Source organism: Talpa europaea (genome assembly GCF_964194135.1).
Source record: "Talpa europaea genome assembly, chromosome: X".
In the NCBI taxonomy this organism is placed as follows: domain Eukaryota; kingdom Metazoa; phylum Chordata; class Mammalia; order Eulipotyphla; family Talpidae; genus Talpa; species Talpa europaea.
Genome location: NC_140081.1, coordinates 4,690,147 through 4,706,676, shown reverse-complemented (window position 1 = coordinate 4,706,676; position 16,530 = coordinate 4,690,147). Strand labels below are relative to the sequence as shown.

Here is a 16,530-nt window from a genome sequence, read left to right as displayed (position 1 = left end):
AAAAACCTAACAAAGGTTCTCCCACCAAGTGAAGGGAAGGATCACTGAGAGAGGCTTTTTATTGCCTTCAAACATTTTAAGAGATTTGAAAATTGGAAATCAAATCTGGACTGTGACGTCGTGGTTACCTATCACCAGAAGGGAGTCTTAAAGAGTCTTTGTCCAGTTAAATGAGCACGAGGCTTTCCCATAAGGGTGACGTTCAGAGAGAAACTACTAGGCCAACTACTCGGTGTTAGTGTCAAAGTAGAGCCAGAATCATCAGAGTAGACCTAACTAGAAATGTCAAAAAAGTGGGTGTTTCACTGCACTCCTAGGGACTGGCTGCCCGCTCAAGTGGCTGGGGTGGGCATTTCCTGCTCTAAGCCGAGCATCGGTGCCCATCTGCCTGCATAACAGGGAGCCACTGCCCTTGGCCACCACCTATAGGGGTCATGCGTTAGGAGACAAATGTCCCTTGGGTAGAGGTGGGTCTCCACGGGATGCCCACAGTGGGAACTGGCTTGATAACACGCTCTTGACCAGCTTCCAAGCTTTCCCCATCATTCTACACGCCCTGCTCCCAGTGTTACTCAAGACCTCTTCCCCAAAACCACTTGCTCCCAAATCCTTGTCTGAAGTTCAGTTTCTAGAGGACCTCAGAGTCAAACACTGTGCTTTCACACAGGGATTCTGAGGAGATGTGCTGTTCCTTGGTCTGGAAGTGGAAAGCCAGTCTTCTGTTTCCAGACGCGTTTTGGCACAGGTTAAAACAGTGCACAGCCATCTGAAGTGATTTAAAGTAACTATGAGTGGACTGAAGCCTGATAAAGTGATAGGTCAAGATTAGAAAGAGAGCTGTGAGTGACCACAAATGGCAACGTTTGATCTGTTCATTGTATTCAGCTTGACTGAATCAAGAGAGTTGGGGCTAACTGTGGGCCCCAAAGTGTGGGACCCCAGCTTTTAATTATGTAACAGCTCAGAAGCACTTTAGTGGGATGAGGCTCAACTGGTGCCCCTCAGGCTCCCTCTGGAAAGTTCCTTCATCACTGGACTCTCCCAGGCAGGACCTCACCGACCTCCTTTACACTCCTGACAGAGCCTGTGCCCTGTGGAGTCACAGGAAGACGCATGGTGCCATGCCCAGCTCAGCAGCCAAGCAGCCTGCTTGGCTCCCCAAAGAACAGATGGGGGCAGCATCTTGGTAACTAGGAACTGGGACACATTGGTGGGTCACATATTTACAGTGGGCAGGACTGGGCAGCGATTTCAGGCTCCCCAAAATAGTCTGAAGTCTGCACCCAGAGCTTAAAACAACAAAATAGAATTTTGGCTGAATTTAAATAATCTCAGAAACCATTTCTTTTTGATGCTTTCTGGCGATCAATTATGAAACTAGTTAACAGGCCCTTACAATGTCCTGCAAGCGAATTCCACAGCTCCCCAAGCCCAGGGAGTGGCTGCAGTCTCGGCATGACTAACCTGCTTGGAGACCACCTGGCAGTGGATGAGAACTTGACAGACAGGGAAACAGCCCCTCAAGGTGACAAATTCTGAATGGCCGTGCTCCGTGTGGTGGAGGGGGCCAGGGCTGCAGAGCACACATTTGAAGGATTCGAGGACGGGGTGTGGGGGGGGGGACTCTGGGCCTGAATGACCTCTCTCACCACAGCCCCAACCCGTGAGGGGTCATTTCACACACCTGAGTGAGAGTCTCCTGTTCATGAAGCAAGAGAAGCTTGGTCCCGGCTCCTTCTGTCCGCTGCTCCAGCATGAGGGAGAAGTGTTCGATGCCTTTGATGGAGAGCTTCTCTTGAAGGGTTAAGATGACGTCCTTACAGAGGAAACATGGACAAGACGTGATGAGGGTCGAGGTAGCGCTTTTGCGGACTCTACGTGAGGCACAAGGGCTGCTTGCGTAGGTCCCTTCACGTCCCTCTTTATACCTTTGCTTGGTTCTGAAGCTTGATCCTCCCAAGATCCAGAAGGATCCAGAAATGAGTTTTCCTTCTCCTGCCATTTCCCTGCCCGCCCCCTACCCCCCACGCCAAAGTGCCATGGAGCTTAGGAACAGGGAGACAAGATGAGTTGCTGCAGAGGAACTTTCCTGTCATGTAAAGTTTTGACTTAGGTTATCAAAAGATGGTGTGGAGGGCCACCCCGGTGGCACAGCAGGTCGAGTGCCGCGCTGTGAAGCTGTCGCAGCCTCTGCAGTGCCGGTTCGATCCTGGCTGGCCCCGAGAATCCCACATGGCACGGCAGACCTCTCCTGTCACACCCGCTGCTCCCCTCAGCAGTGTATTTCTGTCGTGTGCCTGTTCTGCTCCCTGCTCTGCCTCTGGTGAATCCTCTCAACCTCCCACGCCTCTGGCTCATACCCTAGCTCTTGTATAAAAATAAATAATAAAATCTTAAAAAACAAAGATGGTGTGGTATGGTCACTTGAGTTCCCTTTTCTTCTAAGTAGGGGGACAATGAAACTACCCTTGAAAGGAGTCAAAAACAACATGCTGCCTGCCAAATTTGGCCCACTGTCTGCCTTTGTCGATAAAGTTTTACTGGTACCAGCCCTCCCCCCGAGTCTGTGCATGTGCTGGCTGTGGCTATGTTCACGCTATGCACCTGCAGGCCTGAGCAGCTGCCACAGAGACTGTATGGCCTGTGAAACCTAAAATATTTGCTATCTGCTTCATAGAGAAAGCTTGCTGACGCCCAGCCTGCCCTTCCAGAAGAGCATGTGGTAGTGGTAAGGAATGTGAAAACAGTTTGGCTTCTGATCACCGCTCTACTGTGTATTAGCTGTGCAGCTCAGGGCAAGTTACTTAACCTGAAAGTATCTTGCCTTCCCCATCTGTAAGCTGCGGAGATCAGGGGGCCTGACTCAGAGATATCAGGCCCAGATGAAGTTGCGCTGGAAAGCACTTATTACAGTACTGTTTGGCCCAGGGTTACAAGATACATATATTAGCTTTTATTTCAAATTTCTGGGGAAGGCGGAATGAGCAATCTTTGTCAGCAAGCCTTTAAAGGATTAAACATTTATGATGGGAAAGGTGCTCCACAGACGAGCTATGCAAAAGGCATGTCCTCAACCATTACTCTTTTCATGTACTTGACACTAGTCAGCATTGACTCTTCAAGATAATTTATACTCAGAGGCTAAAAATCCACGAGGGCAGTTGATTTCAATCTGGGGCAATTTTGCCCCACAGTAACACCTGGCAATTTCTGGAGAGAGTTTTTGTTATTACCGTGGGGTTGGGGAGGCTATTAGTATCAAGGGGTGCTGCTACTGCCCAGCCCAGCCCTCACAGCCAAGAATTATCTGGTGCAAAGTATAGAGATAGAGAAACCCTGCCAAACACAGGGTTTCCCTTTAGCGACCTTTCTGGGGTTTTCATTCTTCTCTGTAAACCTTGTGCAATTTCTTCAGACCCTTTCAAACAATGATCCAGACGCTCAGCCCACCCCTCCAAAATACCATTCAACAGCAATGCCTTGACTCTATTGAATGTCATAAAAGATACTGTTTCACAATGTTTGCTCAAGGTCCAGAAGAGAGAAAACAAAACCAGCCTTTGCGTGGCAACCCGTACTTTTTTTTTTTTTATGATTCCTCAAAAAATTTTATTTTATTTTATTTTTTTTGTATTTTTTTTGTTTTTTTTATAATAAATTTTATTTTTATATTCCCCATACAATTGCAACCCCCCCATTCTGACCCCAATCCCTCCCCTCCCGCCCCCCACCCCCCAAAAAGTGTCTCTGGTTCATAGTTTTTTGGAAATGCAAATCAAAACTACCATGAGACACCATCTCACACCAGTGAGAATGGCACATATTAAAAAAACTAGCAACAACAAATGTTGGCGAGGGTGTGGAGAAAAAGGAACTCTCCTGCACTGCTGGTGGGAGTGCAAACTGGTCCAACCACTATGGAGAGCTGTGTGGAGATTTCTGGACCTACTAAACATAGAACCCGTACTTTTTAAACACCCTCCTCCATCACCGGGGAGAACACTGGAAGAATTGATAGTGATGGTTTTTCCCTATTGTGATTCTGCAACAAGAATTTTGGCAATTTTTATTAAACGGTGTCATATCCCTTTCGTAACTATACTATTTCTATTTTACGCCTACCAGCCTGTGTCTGTTGTGCTAATAAGGCTGTTAGGTACAAGGTAACTTTAATTTGACTTGAGTTCTTTGCATTGTGTCCTGTCTTCTCAGTCGTCCGCACCACTCGGGGAAATCAGACATAGTCTAGCGTGCATTCCTATAACAAAGAGGCCGGAGGGAATTCACAACAGGGCTTCCTTCTAAATGCAGATTTATTTCTTTTAAGAAATGAACGAAAGTTTTTACCTTCCTGTGGGGTCAGGAGCTTATCTGACCAGTTGGTAGCACAGAACAAGGCCAGAGTGTCAGAGAGAGTTGCGATAATGCAGCTCTAAGGGTTAGGTCAAGGCTCTGTAGTGCATGACCCATGGGTCAAATGTGATGGTGTCTATTCATTTACGCATTGTCTCTGCAGTGAAGGGTTAACCATACCTAAAGAAAGCTTTGCCTCTGTGCTCCTGGCCCTTGGGAGGTAACCTCTAAATCCTTGGAATGTCCTGCCTCTTTGTTTACCTAGGGGTTTGGGCCATACCAGATAGTCCATCCCAACAGTGATTTTTTTTAAAAGATTTATTTCATTTATTTATGCATACAAGAGCTGGGGTGTAGGCCAGAGAGAGTTGCTGTATGGGGGTGAGAGGATTCACCAGAGACAGAGTGGGAAGCAGAACAGGCAGATTGACTGAAATCCACTGCTGAGGGGAGCAGTGGGTGAGACAGAAGAGGTCTGCTGCGCCATGTGCGTAGCTCCCTGGCTGGGGATCAAATTCATGCTGCAGTGGCTGTGGATAGCTTCTTAATGCTGAGACTTAACCCCTTGTGCCACCAGGGAGGCCCCCCAACAGTGATTTTTGGTGGAGACTGTGGGCCATGTGAAATCAGCTTGACCTCTAGACCATACAGATGGTCTTATGTGTCCTTGTGGACAAAACCCAACAAAAACCCTGAACTCCAGGCCCAGGTAAGTTTCCCTGGGTAGCAGCACTCCCTGCTCATTGTCAGGGAGCATTGCCAGGTGGAATAGCACTGTCTGTGGACTCCGCTGGGAGAGGTCACCTGGAGCTCTGTGCCTACTCTCTACCGCCCTGCACACTTTGTCCCATTGTTGACTTACATTTGGAGCCTTTTGTTGTAATAAACTACAATTGTGAGTATAACAATTTGATGCTTTCTGTGAGTCCTTCAAGTGAATCACCGAAACCGAGGGTGGTCTTCACGACTTCCCGAGCCCACCTATCTCTGGCTATTTTCGTGACACAAGTTGAGTAGTGACAAGAGAGATGAAATGGCTCATGAGGCCTCACACATTTGCTCTTGAGCCCTTCCTGGAAAAAGTTTGCAGACCCTTAGGTGACTTTTTCAGTAATTAGAGTAATATCTCACCATAAATTGATTTTGAGTAGGAATAAAGGAAAGGGACTTTTTCAGATACTAATTACCATTAGCATTCTCTACAAAGGAAGTTCATATTTCATCTGGAATGATTTAAAGATAATTTAAATGCTCCATCATCAATCCACTACTATCGTCTGCTCTATTACCTGCTAAATCACTACCTGTTTATAGCAATTCCAAACAAGCTGCTTGCTGGTGTCATGGCAATCAGAATGTGCAGCAAGTGGGCCCTTGCAGAACCACTTCTGCTCATAAGGTTTATGCTGAATAATTAAAAAACCTGAGAATTAGGAGTTGACTATTGATAGACATTTTAAGTACTGATATTTAAGAGCTGATATTCTCCTGATACATTATCGTACAGATCATCACTAGGAACACTTTTTTTTAAAAAAACTCAATAAAATTTTTACTGTGCCATTTGAAGAAAGTCTATTTTAGGCTGATAGAGCATCAGGGAACAATCAATTTCTGAACACACTTTTAGCCAATAAAAAAGAGATGATGTACCCCCCTCCCTTCCATGAACCAAGCACTGGGAGGAAAACCCATATGCTTTGTTTAAATCCCTATTATGTAAATCTCACCTGTGGCTCTGAAATGCAGAGGCATGACTGTACTTGAAATACTGAGGCATGACTCTTCCTTTTCACTCCTTCTCCTAAGAAGCATGCCTCATTTCTGCCTTTTTATCCATCATTTCCATGAAATTGCTTACAGTAATTAAAAGCAAATGTTATCTTTACATTATTCGACGCCTTGTTTGTGCTGGACACCAAAGTAGCAGACATTCAATTAACAGCTAACATCTTAATCATCTTGGCGGCTGACATTGCTGAGAAATCATGCTGCTTTGGGAAGGGTGCCAAACCTTCTTGGTGACAGTCACACTATTTTAATTAATCTGCAGTTGCATTAAAATGACTAGCCCTAGTGTTTCTTCACTGATGGCATATTTGTCTCTGTCTCTGTCTGTCTCTCTCTCACACACATACACAGAAGCTTCTTAGTTAAGCATTTTGTTTTTAAGTATTCACATGCTACTAGATTTGGTAACAACCAACAAAATATCAGAAACCAACAGATGATTCTGAAAGACAAGACCCACAGAGCACTTCCACAGTGTACTTGGCAATGCCCAGGCAGTTTAGAGGGTCCTTTTACCTTTATGGAGGTGCTGCAGTCAAAACGAAATGACTTGGTCTGCCCATTTTCCAGATAGACTTTCAAAACATTTGGCATAAAAAGAAGTGAATTATCCTTAACAGTTTCCTGTTTAGCCAAAAAGAAAAAGAAAGCGGTGTAAGTCGGGCGAATTAGAATACTGCTCTTCACAGGAGCAGCGGCAGTATCACAGCTAGACCATTTATTCTCATTACAGCAAAAAACACAACAATTGAATCCTCTAAGGCCAACCAAGGTGTCCCTTTGGTGACATCTGAGTTCAGTTGTTGAGAGCAAAATTCTTTTCTGGCAACAGATAATTCAGTTGATTCACGTGAAAGACATCTTCCTACCATAAAATCAATTAGATGAATTCTATTTTTTTAAATCAAGGTTTCCCACTGGAAAACACAATTTCAGAAAGACTTCCTTGTAATTAAGCCACAGTGTGTAGGACTCCAAGCCTGCACCAGCAGGCAGGATGGCCTGGGCGAGAGGGCCGCAGCGGCGGTGTCTGGGGGTGCCTGGTGGCGCCTGGCAGTCATGATGGCAAATCACAGATATTAATGTGCTTCGACGGTAAAGTGATTTTGTGAGATGATTTTTAACCCATTCGGGAATGTTCCTCCAACTCAAGGGGGAAATAGAAGGAATGGCTTAGTGGGTTAAAAGAGTATAACAAATAGATACTAATTTAGCAATAACTCAAAAAGAAGGCACAACACACGACTAAGTCAACAGCAGAAATGTAGTCCTTACGATTTTCTCTTTCATTGGAACTAGAAAGAGATGAGCGTGCGGGGAGGGAGGAGGCATGTTGGATGAGTTCCAGGCATCTTCAGGGTGAGCTGTGTCACTCACATGCAGGAGCTCATAAGGTTGCAGGGTCACAGGGCACTCAGCAACCATGGAAGCATCCTTCACTGAAGATGAAGTTTTGAGAGGTTTGCTATTGTCCGAGAGTTGGTCCAAGAAAATCCACTTCCTAAGTATTTCCATAACAGGCGACATGCCTTTCATGGCCTAGCACTTTCTCTCCACTCCTTCTGTCTCTTTAGTCCTATGACGTCACACACAACTTCCTGCTATCCAATGCACTGAGTTAGTTGCGCTCAAAGTTGAGACTAAATGACATGCAATGGCTGAGCGGAGCAGAGGAGACTGGGCTGAAGATGGGAGCAAAGGCTGAGGAGCACCAGGCACCCGATGTCCCGCTGGACCTAGCCCCGGTCAAGCACACAGGCCCTGGGAGATGAGCAACCCCAGCACCGTCCTTACACTCCAGCCACCCAGAAGCACCTTCTTTTATCTAGGGACAAGTTGAAATTTCCTGCAGCAGTTTCTAGAATCATATCCTCTTGAAAGAGGCATGAATTCTTTGCACAATCTCATGCCCAGAAGCTTGAGGAAGATGAGGGATGTTTCAGATGACCTTCTGCGATACAGCGATTCCTCTGGTGGAACTCTCCACCCTTAAACTGGAACAGTCTTGCTGATACCCACTAATGCAGGGCAACCCTGCATCCAGAGTGACAGAGGATCCGCCAACGCCAGCAGAACAGACCATGGTGTGAACAGGGCCAGAGGGGGTGAGGTGGGAGAAGGTGATTGGGAGCACAAGGCTGCAGCTAAAATGCTCCCAGGCTTGCACTAGGTCACTCTTAGTCCCCTTCCACAGGCCCTCTGAGCCCCTGGAATCCAAGAGGTCAGCAAGCGTGGAACAGAAGGCACCTGGACCGTTTGACCCCGGATGTGCAGAGGTAGGTCTGTGACCCATGACGAGCATGCCATGTTTGAGACTTTGTCCTTGTGGGCTTATTTAAACACCAGCAGCAACAACAAAACCTCACTGACAAAAGCTAGCATCTCAAAAGTCAAAAAAAAAAAAAAAACAAACACAAAAAAACCAAACATTAGTGCCCTAGATGGCAGCTTTCTAAAAACGAGAAACACCACGCTCGATGTTTCAGGGAAAAATTGAAAATAAAGCACCCTGTTGATGTTTGCATTATTCATTTTGAAGCTCGGCTATGTGCCTGCGTAATCATGATTTCTATCGAGGCCTATTGGTGGAGGCTGGGCAGTACTGCTTCATTTCTGGCTGCATATATGAGACTTTTCTATCTTTTTACCTTTGCAATTTTGATTAGTTGAAAGAACACATTTTTTTCTTGGATAAGAAGACACTTAAGGGAAACACAATATCTTACTCAAAGCACACAAAAGGCCATCCGATGGAAGAATGCTTAGCTGGCAGAATAGACAGAAACAGGTGGAGGTTTCAAAGGGACATCTTTTACTCAATAGGAGGCAATGTCAGCATCTCAAATAAAACCAACAAAGTAGTGAGGTCTCTCATACTGGAAGCATTCCAGGAAATACTGGATATGTTGGAAGGAATTCAGGCACATGATCTCTCAAGCCCTTTATAACCCTGAGATTCAGCACCTCATGAAATCAAACAGCTGATTCCAGACTGATCATCTAGGGACACTGCTGGCCTTGTCTGAGTCACAAGTAGGGGACTTAACTCACCGACACTTGGCCATTGATGATGACCTCCTCAGAGAAGCGCACTTTGACTGGATTTGACTTTAATCTTGCCTTTTTTGCAGCACTAATAAATGCTGATTTGGGAGACTAGAAAAAAAGAAAACATTTTATTGGATTACTGGTTACATAAAGCAAACCTCGTAACAGCTATTTTCTATCTTTACCCTCCCAGACATGCAGTATTTTTGCTAAAAAGCAAAGTCTTTGGTATCTGCCCAATTTAAGGATGAAACAGAAATTATGGATGCAGCTGAAATCCTGTCATGCTCATAAAGTGCTAGGTTTGATTAAGTCACCAGACCAGAACTACAAAGCACATGTTCTATATTCTGACTAAGTACATTTCCAAGGAACTTTTTAAATGATGTCTGTTTTTATTTTTATTATTTATTTATTTATTTATTTCTGTGGGACCCTCGCCGGTGGCCGGGGATCGAACTGGTGCTGCAGAGGCTGCGGGCAGCCTCGCAGCCCAGCGCTCAGCCGCTGCGCCACCAGAGGAGGCCCTGATGTCCGTTTTTTTTTTTTTTTAAAGTTTTTTTTTTTTTAAGATTTATTTATTTATTTATACATGCACTGGGTACAGACAGAAGTGCGGGAGGGTGAGAGAATTCACCAAGCCAGAGCGGGGAGCAGAGCAGGCAGAAGGACTGAAGTACACTGCTGAGGGGAGCAGCGGGCGGCAGGAGAGGTCTGCGCGCCATGTGGGACCCTCCTGTGGTGGCCGGGGAGCAGCCGGGGATCGAACCGGCACTGCAGAGGCTGCGGGCAGCTTCGCAACCCAGCGCTCAACTGCTGCACCACCAGGGAGGCCCCCCCCTGATGTCTGTTTTTAATACAGACCTCTGAGTACACTATGGAAGGTAAGGAGGTGGCCAAATCGACTGCTGGGTTTATGAGTTGATCATTAATTATCTATATTAATGAGGCAGAGAAGAACCACTGATTGTTCTAAAATGACTGATAATCCCATTGCTATTCACATTGAGGGCATATGGGCAGTACATGTGTGTGATGCGTGTGCATGTGTGCACAACACATACATATACACACACTCTATGTTCTGCATGTATCCCAAACCTGAGCTTTAGCCTTTTGTTGGTAATCTATGATCCTGCGATCTTCCTGGGCAGGATGGAGAGAAAACCTTAGTTGACCTCACATTCTAGTTCAACTTACGAGTCCTTTGAACTTTATGACCCTTTCTCTTCTTTTATTGGGAAGAAGGGCTGAGCGACCCTTCCTTCCTTTGAAAGTGAAAGTGCAATGGGAAAACCTGCTTAGGAGGGTTCTGGGATCCAGGGATCCCCTGCTGCATGGTGTTGGTAAATTGACTCCATCTGAGAATCACCCTTATTGCAAAATTTTTATGACGTCTTAGGGGAGGATATTCACATCTTCTAGATGACTATTATGTGGTAGGCGCTGTTTATTTTTTAAAGGAATTGCATTCTCTATTGAACCTAATATAGAGGCAAATGTTTAGTCTGACTCATATAATTGCTACTTTATAGACTAAATGGTCAAATATTAGAAATTGCATGTTTCCCATATTATATAGTCCTAAAAGATTGAGGCTATTGTATAAAGAATTCTAGTAATTGACTTTAGGGTCAACACAGATGTTCAACCTTCTGTGTATTCCCTTAAATGCAAGGAAGAAAAGCAATTATGGTATGCTGTATTTGGAATTTCAAGAAAAAAAAAGAATACCATTTTTGTCAAATACAAATATTTTTGAGATCAAATAAAAAGCAATATGATGGAATGGATAAGTGAAATATGGTATAGTCACACAATGGAATATCAGTCAACCATAAAAGGGAATGAAGTTTTAATAAATGGATGTGACATACACATTCTCATCCATGTGACATTATTCTAAATGAAAAAAAAAAAACCAGACACAAAAGACTACTTATTATATCATTCCATTTATATGAAATGTCCAGAATAGGCAAAGAGGAATAGGCAAAGAGGGTTATCAGAGGCTGAGGGAAGGAAGGATGGGGAAACTCTTTAATGGGAAACTAAGTATACTTTTGGAATGACGAAAATGTTCTAGAACTAAATAGTGATGGTTTCACAAAAATCTGAATTTAATGACATAGAACTGCATATTTAAAAATGGTTAATTTTTGTTATCTATTTTATTAAAATAAAAATAATCACTGTTACAAATGATAAAACATGTATATGGCTATTCCTAGATGGAACTGTACTTATACACTGGGAGAATGCTGTTATTTCCAAGGTTTGTCATCACACCCATCATAGTCTTTGTGTCTTACAGGACTGGATGGAAGGATGGTTTGACCTCTAGAGTTTCAATGCCGGCATTTAAGCAAGCTGTTTTAAAAGAATGGCTGTTGTCTTAACATAAAATAAAACAACTCCCCCCCAATCTCTGAAAAGCTGCTCCTCAAGAAAGAACAGCTGTAAACATGCTCAGCGTGATTTCTGAAAGTCTTGCTGCAGAGCTAAAGTGATGTGACAGTGGTGTTCTCATCGGTATCTTTGTAATTATAGGCCAAGTTTAGTAATGATTAACGAACAAATCATACAGTAGTGGGTTCATTTGCTTTTGATATGCCATTTGTTAGGCTGAAGGGAAAACATTATTCTCTTTTAATGATCTAAAGCAGGCGATATTTACATTGGCACAATGAGTTTCGCACAAGTGAAGCGTTTGTAATAAAGTTACCCAGAACAGACACTACTAATTAGATGAGATGTTTGAATGCACTAATACCCGCTTCTCCAGCATTGCTTGGGAGTGAAGCATTTCACTTGTGTTCAGTTTCACTGTGTGCCACATACTGAGGTTTATTCCTCTACACATTTGAATTTCAAAATGCAGTATTTTACCATATTTTCTAAAATGTTCTATATAATTCTTTGCCTCAATAAAAAAGTCTAACAGAGCTTTTTTTAAAATGCATATCATTTGATATATAATCTTAATCTTAGAATGCAGTGATGTGCCTAGTGATGTTCTCATGGAATTATATAGGTTATTTGTCGCTGAAGTAAGTGACCCCCCAAATAGCAGAACTTGAGGTTCTGGGGATGCTTCTCTCTGTAGCTAGAGCATGTCCACCTCATGCAGTTGCATCCTCATATTTATTTACCACGCTCTGACGACAAGCATGGTTATCTAGGAAAACCAGGAAGGAAATTAGACAGCTTAGGTTAAGTCCATGTTATTTTCCACATAATTCCAAGTCAACAGGCTTGGGACAAACGTTTAACTAAGAAACCACAGTAAGTGCATTTTTCTTGCTCTGAATTTGTGACTAATTCTTAAAATCAACATGCATTTCAAAAATTGTTTGATAATACAAAATAAGCTCTCCACGTATGAAGGCTACTGAATTAGAATCCAACTAATGGCTTATTCTACCGGCTGGAGTTACACAGAGGAGGTACACAGAGGAGGTGTACTGGTGGTACACAGAGGAGGTCAACGAATCATGACTGCAGTTTTAACTCAGATCTCACTTCATAGCTCAAAAACTATACAATGTGCATGCACTGCTCAAAACCCTGAGGGATACATTCTCAGCAGTGTTCATTACTGTAGATGCTGATCACAAGCACTTCATATCCTGTAGTAAAAATGACAAGTAATTACCATTTAGAATGATCAGATTCTTAATTAATTTTAAGATTAGAAGGCCTCCAATCCACCCCTGCACATCTTTCCAAATTAACTGTTGCTAAAGTGGCCACCACAGATGTGTGACAATCTATGTGTGCTTCAAATGCTTCAGATGCTCTTAGAAGTCACCAGAACATGGTCTGAAAAATATTGCGTAAGATTAATTCCTGGAACCAAAGTGTAAAGTCTCGAACTTGCAATCTCCATCACTACTTATAGAATAGGCACTGGGTCAATATTGATAAGGACTAACTGGTTCACAGATTACTGGGTGACTTAGTTGGAGTTTCCCCAAAGCAGACCCTAAGACAAGGATTGGAAGCAGGTAGCTGATTTGGTAGGTGTTCCCAGGAAGCAAAGATATATGGGGGGATGGGAAGCAGGGAGGGAGAAGCTAATGAGGCATGCGCTGTTAAGTCAGGCACCACTGTAACAAATGGGGCTTAACGCTGGCTGCTGGGAACCTTTGGGAAACAAGGCGGAAAGCAGACCTCACAGTTACATGAAGGGAGGGAGCAGGGCCTGTCCCCTCAGCTCCTGTCCATCAGTGATGTTGCAAATGGTTTCTGGGAGTGCCAATTCCTTCCACACCCCAAGCATGCTCCTGTGACCAGAGAGGCACACAAGCAAAGAATTGTCCTGCTCTCAGTCGGAAATTGGGCGGGCATATCCAAGGTGTGAGTTCGACAGTGTTGGCTGCACTAGAGCTTCCATGAGGAGATGGGTAGCCTCTCTCGGGTAAGTGGAACACAGTGGAAGGAACAGGAAGGACATGTGGGCTCAGATCTCTGGCCTGGGGAAACCCAAAGGGCTGTGAATGCCTAGAAACCCCAGAACTGAGGGAGACTTAGCCCCAGTCCCACTGAATTGGGATTGTGCGAGGGGAGGTTACAGAGACTCTCGAGTCTGTCTCAGGGACAGCTGGTCCGGGCAGTTCAGGCAGTTCTAGACTTGGGAACTGGGAAAGGGAAAAGCTGGCCAAGAAAGAGCTGTAATAAAAGGGGAACAGCACAAAGAAAAGAGATGGTACGGCAGAACAAAAGAAAAAAAAAATGCAGGAGTAACCCAGAAATTTCCTTTCTAAAATTCTATCCTGAGGAAATACTAGTAAATACAGATAAAAATTTATGCACAAAGATGTTCTCTGCAGACTTATTTATAATAGAAAAGACAGTATGATGGGCTCAACGATAGGGAGCTGGTTCAGTGGATCTTGGTTTAATATATCATTTTCCAGCTTTCAAAAGGATGCTTATAAAGAATTCTCGATGACATGGGAAAATGGTTATGAAACACCAAGTGAAAAAAGCAGAGGAAAATTATACGTACAATATAATCTCAACTAATGACAGGGCTTAGCAGGAAAGGCTGGAGGGAACTAGGCCGACATGTTTATAACTGGTTGTCTCTGAGGAAAAGGTTTGCTCAAATATATTGTTCTGCTTCTATAGCTCCACAAGTTTTCTTCTAAGAAATAATGTAAACGGCGTGGAGGGAGAAAGCCTTCCAGATAACATCAAATAAGGCAGCAACCTGTGAAGAATGACTTCTTAGCAGAGAATTTCAGGGGTCCGAAGACTCTGCCCTCAGCCCCCCTGGAGCTGGGCCCCCTGAGTGTTGGGCTCTTAGTCTGGGTCATATCAGGGCAGCCCCGGGCACAAGGAGGATGTGCTGAGAAGGGTAAACATCCACTCTGTTTTGACTGGCTTTTATTATGCAGAAGAAATACAACCTAAAAAAATGCTGACCAGCATGTTGCAAAGACATTTAAATGCTAATTTGTATTGTCTGTAATAAAAGCAGAATCTATGGACTTCCTCGGCGGGCCATCTGTTTCTGCATGTCCATCTCGGTTGCTGAGAGAATGTTCAGCAAATAAATGAACGCCCCCAATTTTTTAACCCCTAGAAATATGAGTGTAGAATTAAGGCTATAGAGGTGGGAGTGGGAGCAAAGGGGAAGGGGCCTAGTGGTCCCCTGGGGTAAAGGACTGTGGGGGGCTGTGGTGGTGGGAAGGTGTGGCGACATAGATCTGAGAAGGCGTAACCCTAGCCCCCTAAATCATACAGTGCTGTCAACCAATGCTGCCTCAATAAATCAATAGATATATAAATAAATTTAGGGTCACTTCATGGCAGGGGGTGGAGAGGGGTGAATAGAAGCAATTTGCTTGTAGGAAAATCTAAACACAAATAGATCAGCAAAAATTGTGGTGTCTCTCATTCTCCTGTTCACACTTCTCTCCACATTCGTGAATCTAGTCACGTTGGGGTTTCAACTTTTATCTTCAGAGGCAGAATAAGCCACTTTGCACCAGATCAACAAGGGATGGTGCTGGGTGGGACAGTGACTCCCAAGTGGAGGTGGCTGTGCTCTCCAGCCAACACTTGGCAATGTCTGGGGGTAGTTTTGGTTGTTACCACTCTGAAAGGGGGGGGGGCTCCTGGCATCTGCTACATAGAGGGCAGGGGTGCTGTTCCACACCCTCCAGTGCCCTCGACAGCCCTCCCCGATAAAGCGTTCCCAGCCCAAGCGTCAGCAGCGTCCAACAGCAATAGGAAGCAGCGTTCAGAGTGGTACTGAGACTTGAAAGGTAAGGAGGCCATGAGATGGCGTAGCAGGGTGGACGGGGCAACCTGACCTTATCGCCAAGATGAGGAGCCCTGGGTCAGGGCCGGCATGGGCTCATCTGTTTTCTTGCTGGGGACTAGATCTCAAACTTTGGTTCTCTCTCATTTTGTTGTGTCCTGAGTTTTCAGATCCAAACATGGATGTGTGCGTGTGAGAACTAGGACTAAAAGCTAACAGTCACTATTAAATATTAAGTCACTATTAAAAAAGCTTGTAAGACATATTGTTATGGCCCGGGTGGAATAACTTGTTGTCTTGTTAGTTCTATTTGTGATCTTCTCGGAATCTTGACTATGCAGTTTGTCCTGTCTGCCGCGCCTAGCCCGCAGCAGCTAGGAGGCAAATTGGGGGACAGAGGACATGAAGAGTTTGGTTAAACGATGGTGACTGACATAGATGAGACCTTGTCACTGATGTAGAAATACTTCAAGCCACGGCAGTTGTCGCTAATACCCGGTTCGCTAATACCCAGTTTGTTGAGATGGGAATAAGAAAAGCAAGGGGGCCTCCACCTCCCGCAACTAGATGTTCCCACAACTTGTGCTTTTTCAGCTGGAACCACAAGAAAGATTTGAGTTTTGGGTGCTTTCCTGATGTGAGAGTCCGACGGGACTCACAGCTGGTTTTCAAGCTATTCGGGAAATGTACTTTCTCTTTTCTTTTTCTTTTTTATATTTTATTTTATATAATTCTTACATGCACTTTCTCTTTTCGCCAGTGAATGGGTTTGCTACTACGGGGTCTAAGTCCAAATGGTGGAGATTTTGAAATCTGCACTGCGAGTGCGTGTGATTTCACTCTGCTGTTATTTATCCAACCTCATGGTTCCCCTGGAGTGGGAGGCAGGTGCCAGAAGCCCGCGCGCAGGCGTGCGTTTACTCACGGACACTTACCGGGTAAGGCTGAATGACAGTGAGGAGGATCGATTCTTTGCAGCTTCTGTAAGAAAGAAAGAAAGGGAAAAAATCATTTTTATGAAATGCAGAATCTGAACCCGAACAGCGTTCTGTTGCAATGAGATGGGT

General features: G+C 44.4%; 1 protein-coding gene across 3 annotated transcripts in view; it reads right to left on the bottom strand.

The window, feature by feature from the left end:
* Positions 1-16,530, bottom strand: part of FRMPD4 (FERM and PDZ domain containing 4) — a gene marked incomplete at both ends in the record, with an annotated part of 645,593 nt that overhangs the window by 26,317 nt on the left and 602,746 nt on the right. For 2 of the 3 annotated variants that reach the window (XM_084258035.1, XM_084258034.1), the window contains 4 exons: positions 1,685-1,816; positions 6,661-6,768; positions 9,196-9,300; positions 16,399-16,444. In XM_084258035.1, the coding sequence (XP_084114161.1) occupies positions 1,685-1,816; positions 6,661-6,768; positions 9,196-9,300; positions 16,399-16,444 (391 nt within the window). Of the gene's footprint in view, positions 1-1,684; positions 1,817-6,660; positions 6,769-9,195; positions 9,301-16,392; positions 16,445-16,530 lie in introns of all 3 variants that reach the window. The other variant, XM_084258033.1, reaches the window with a different exon arrangement.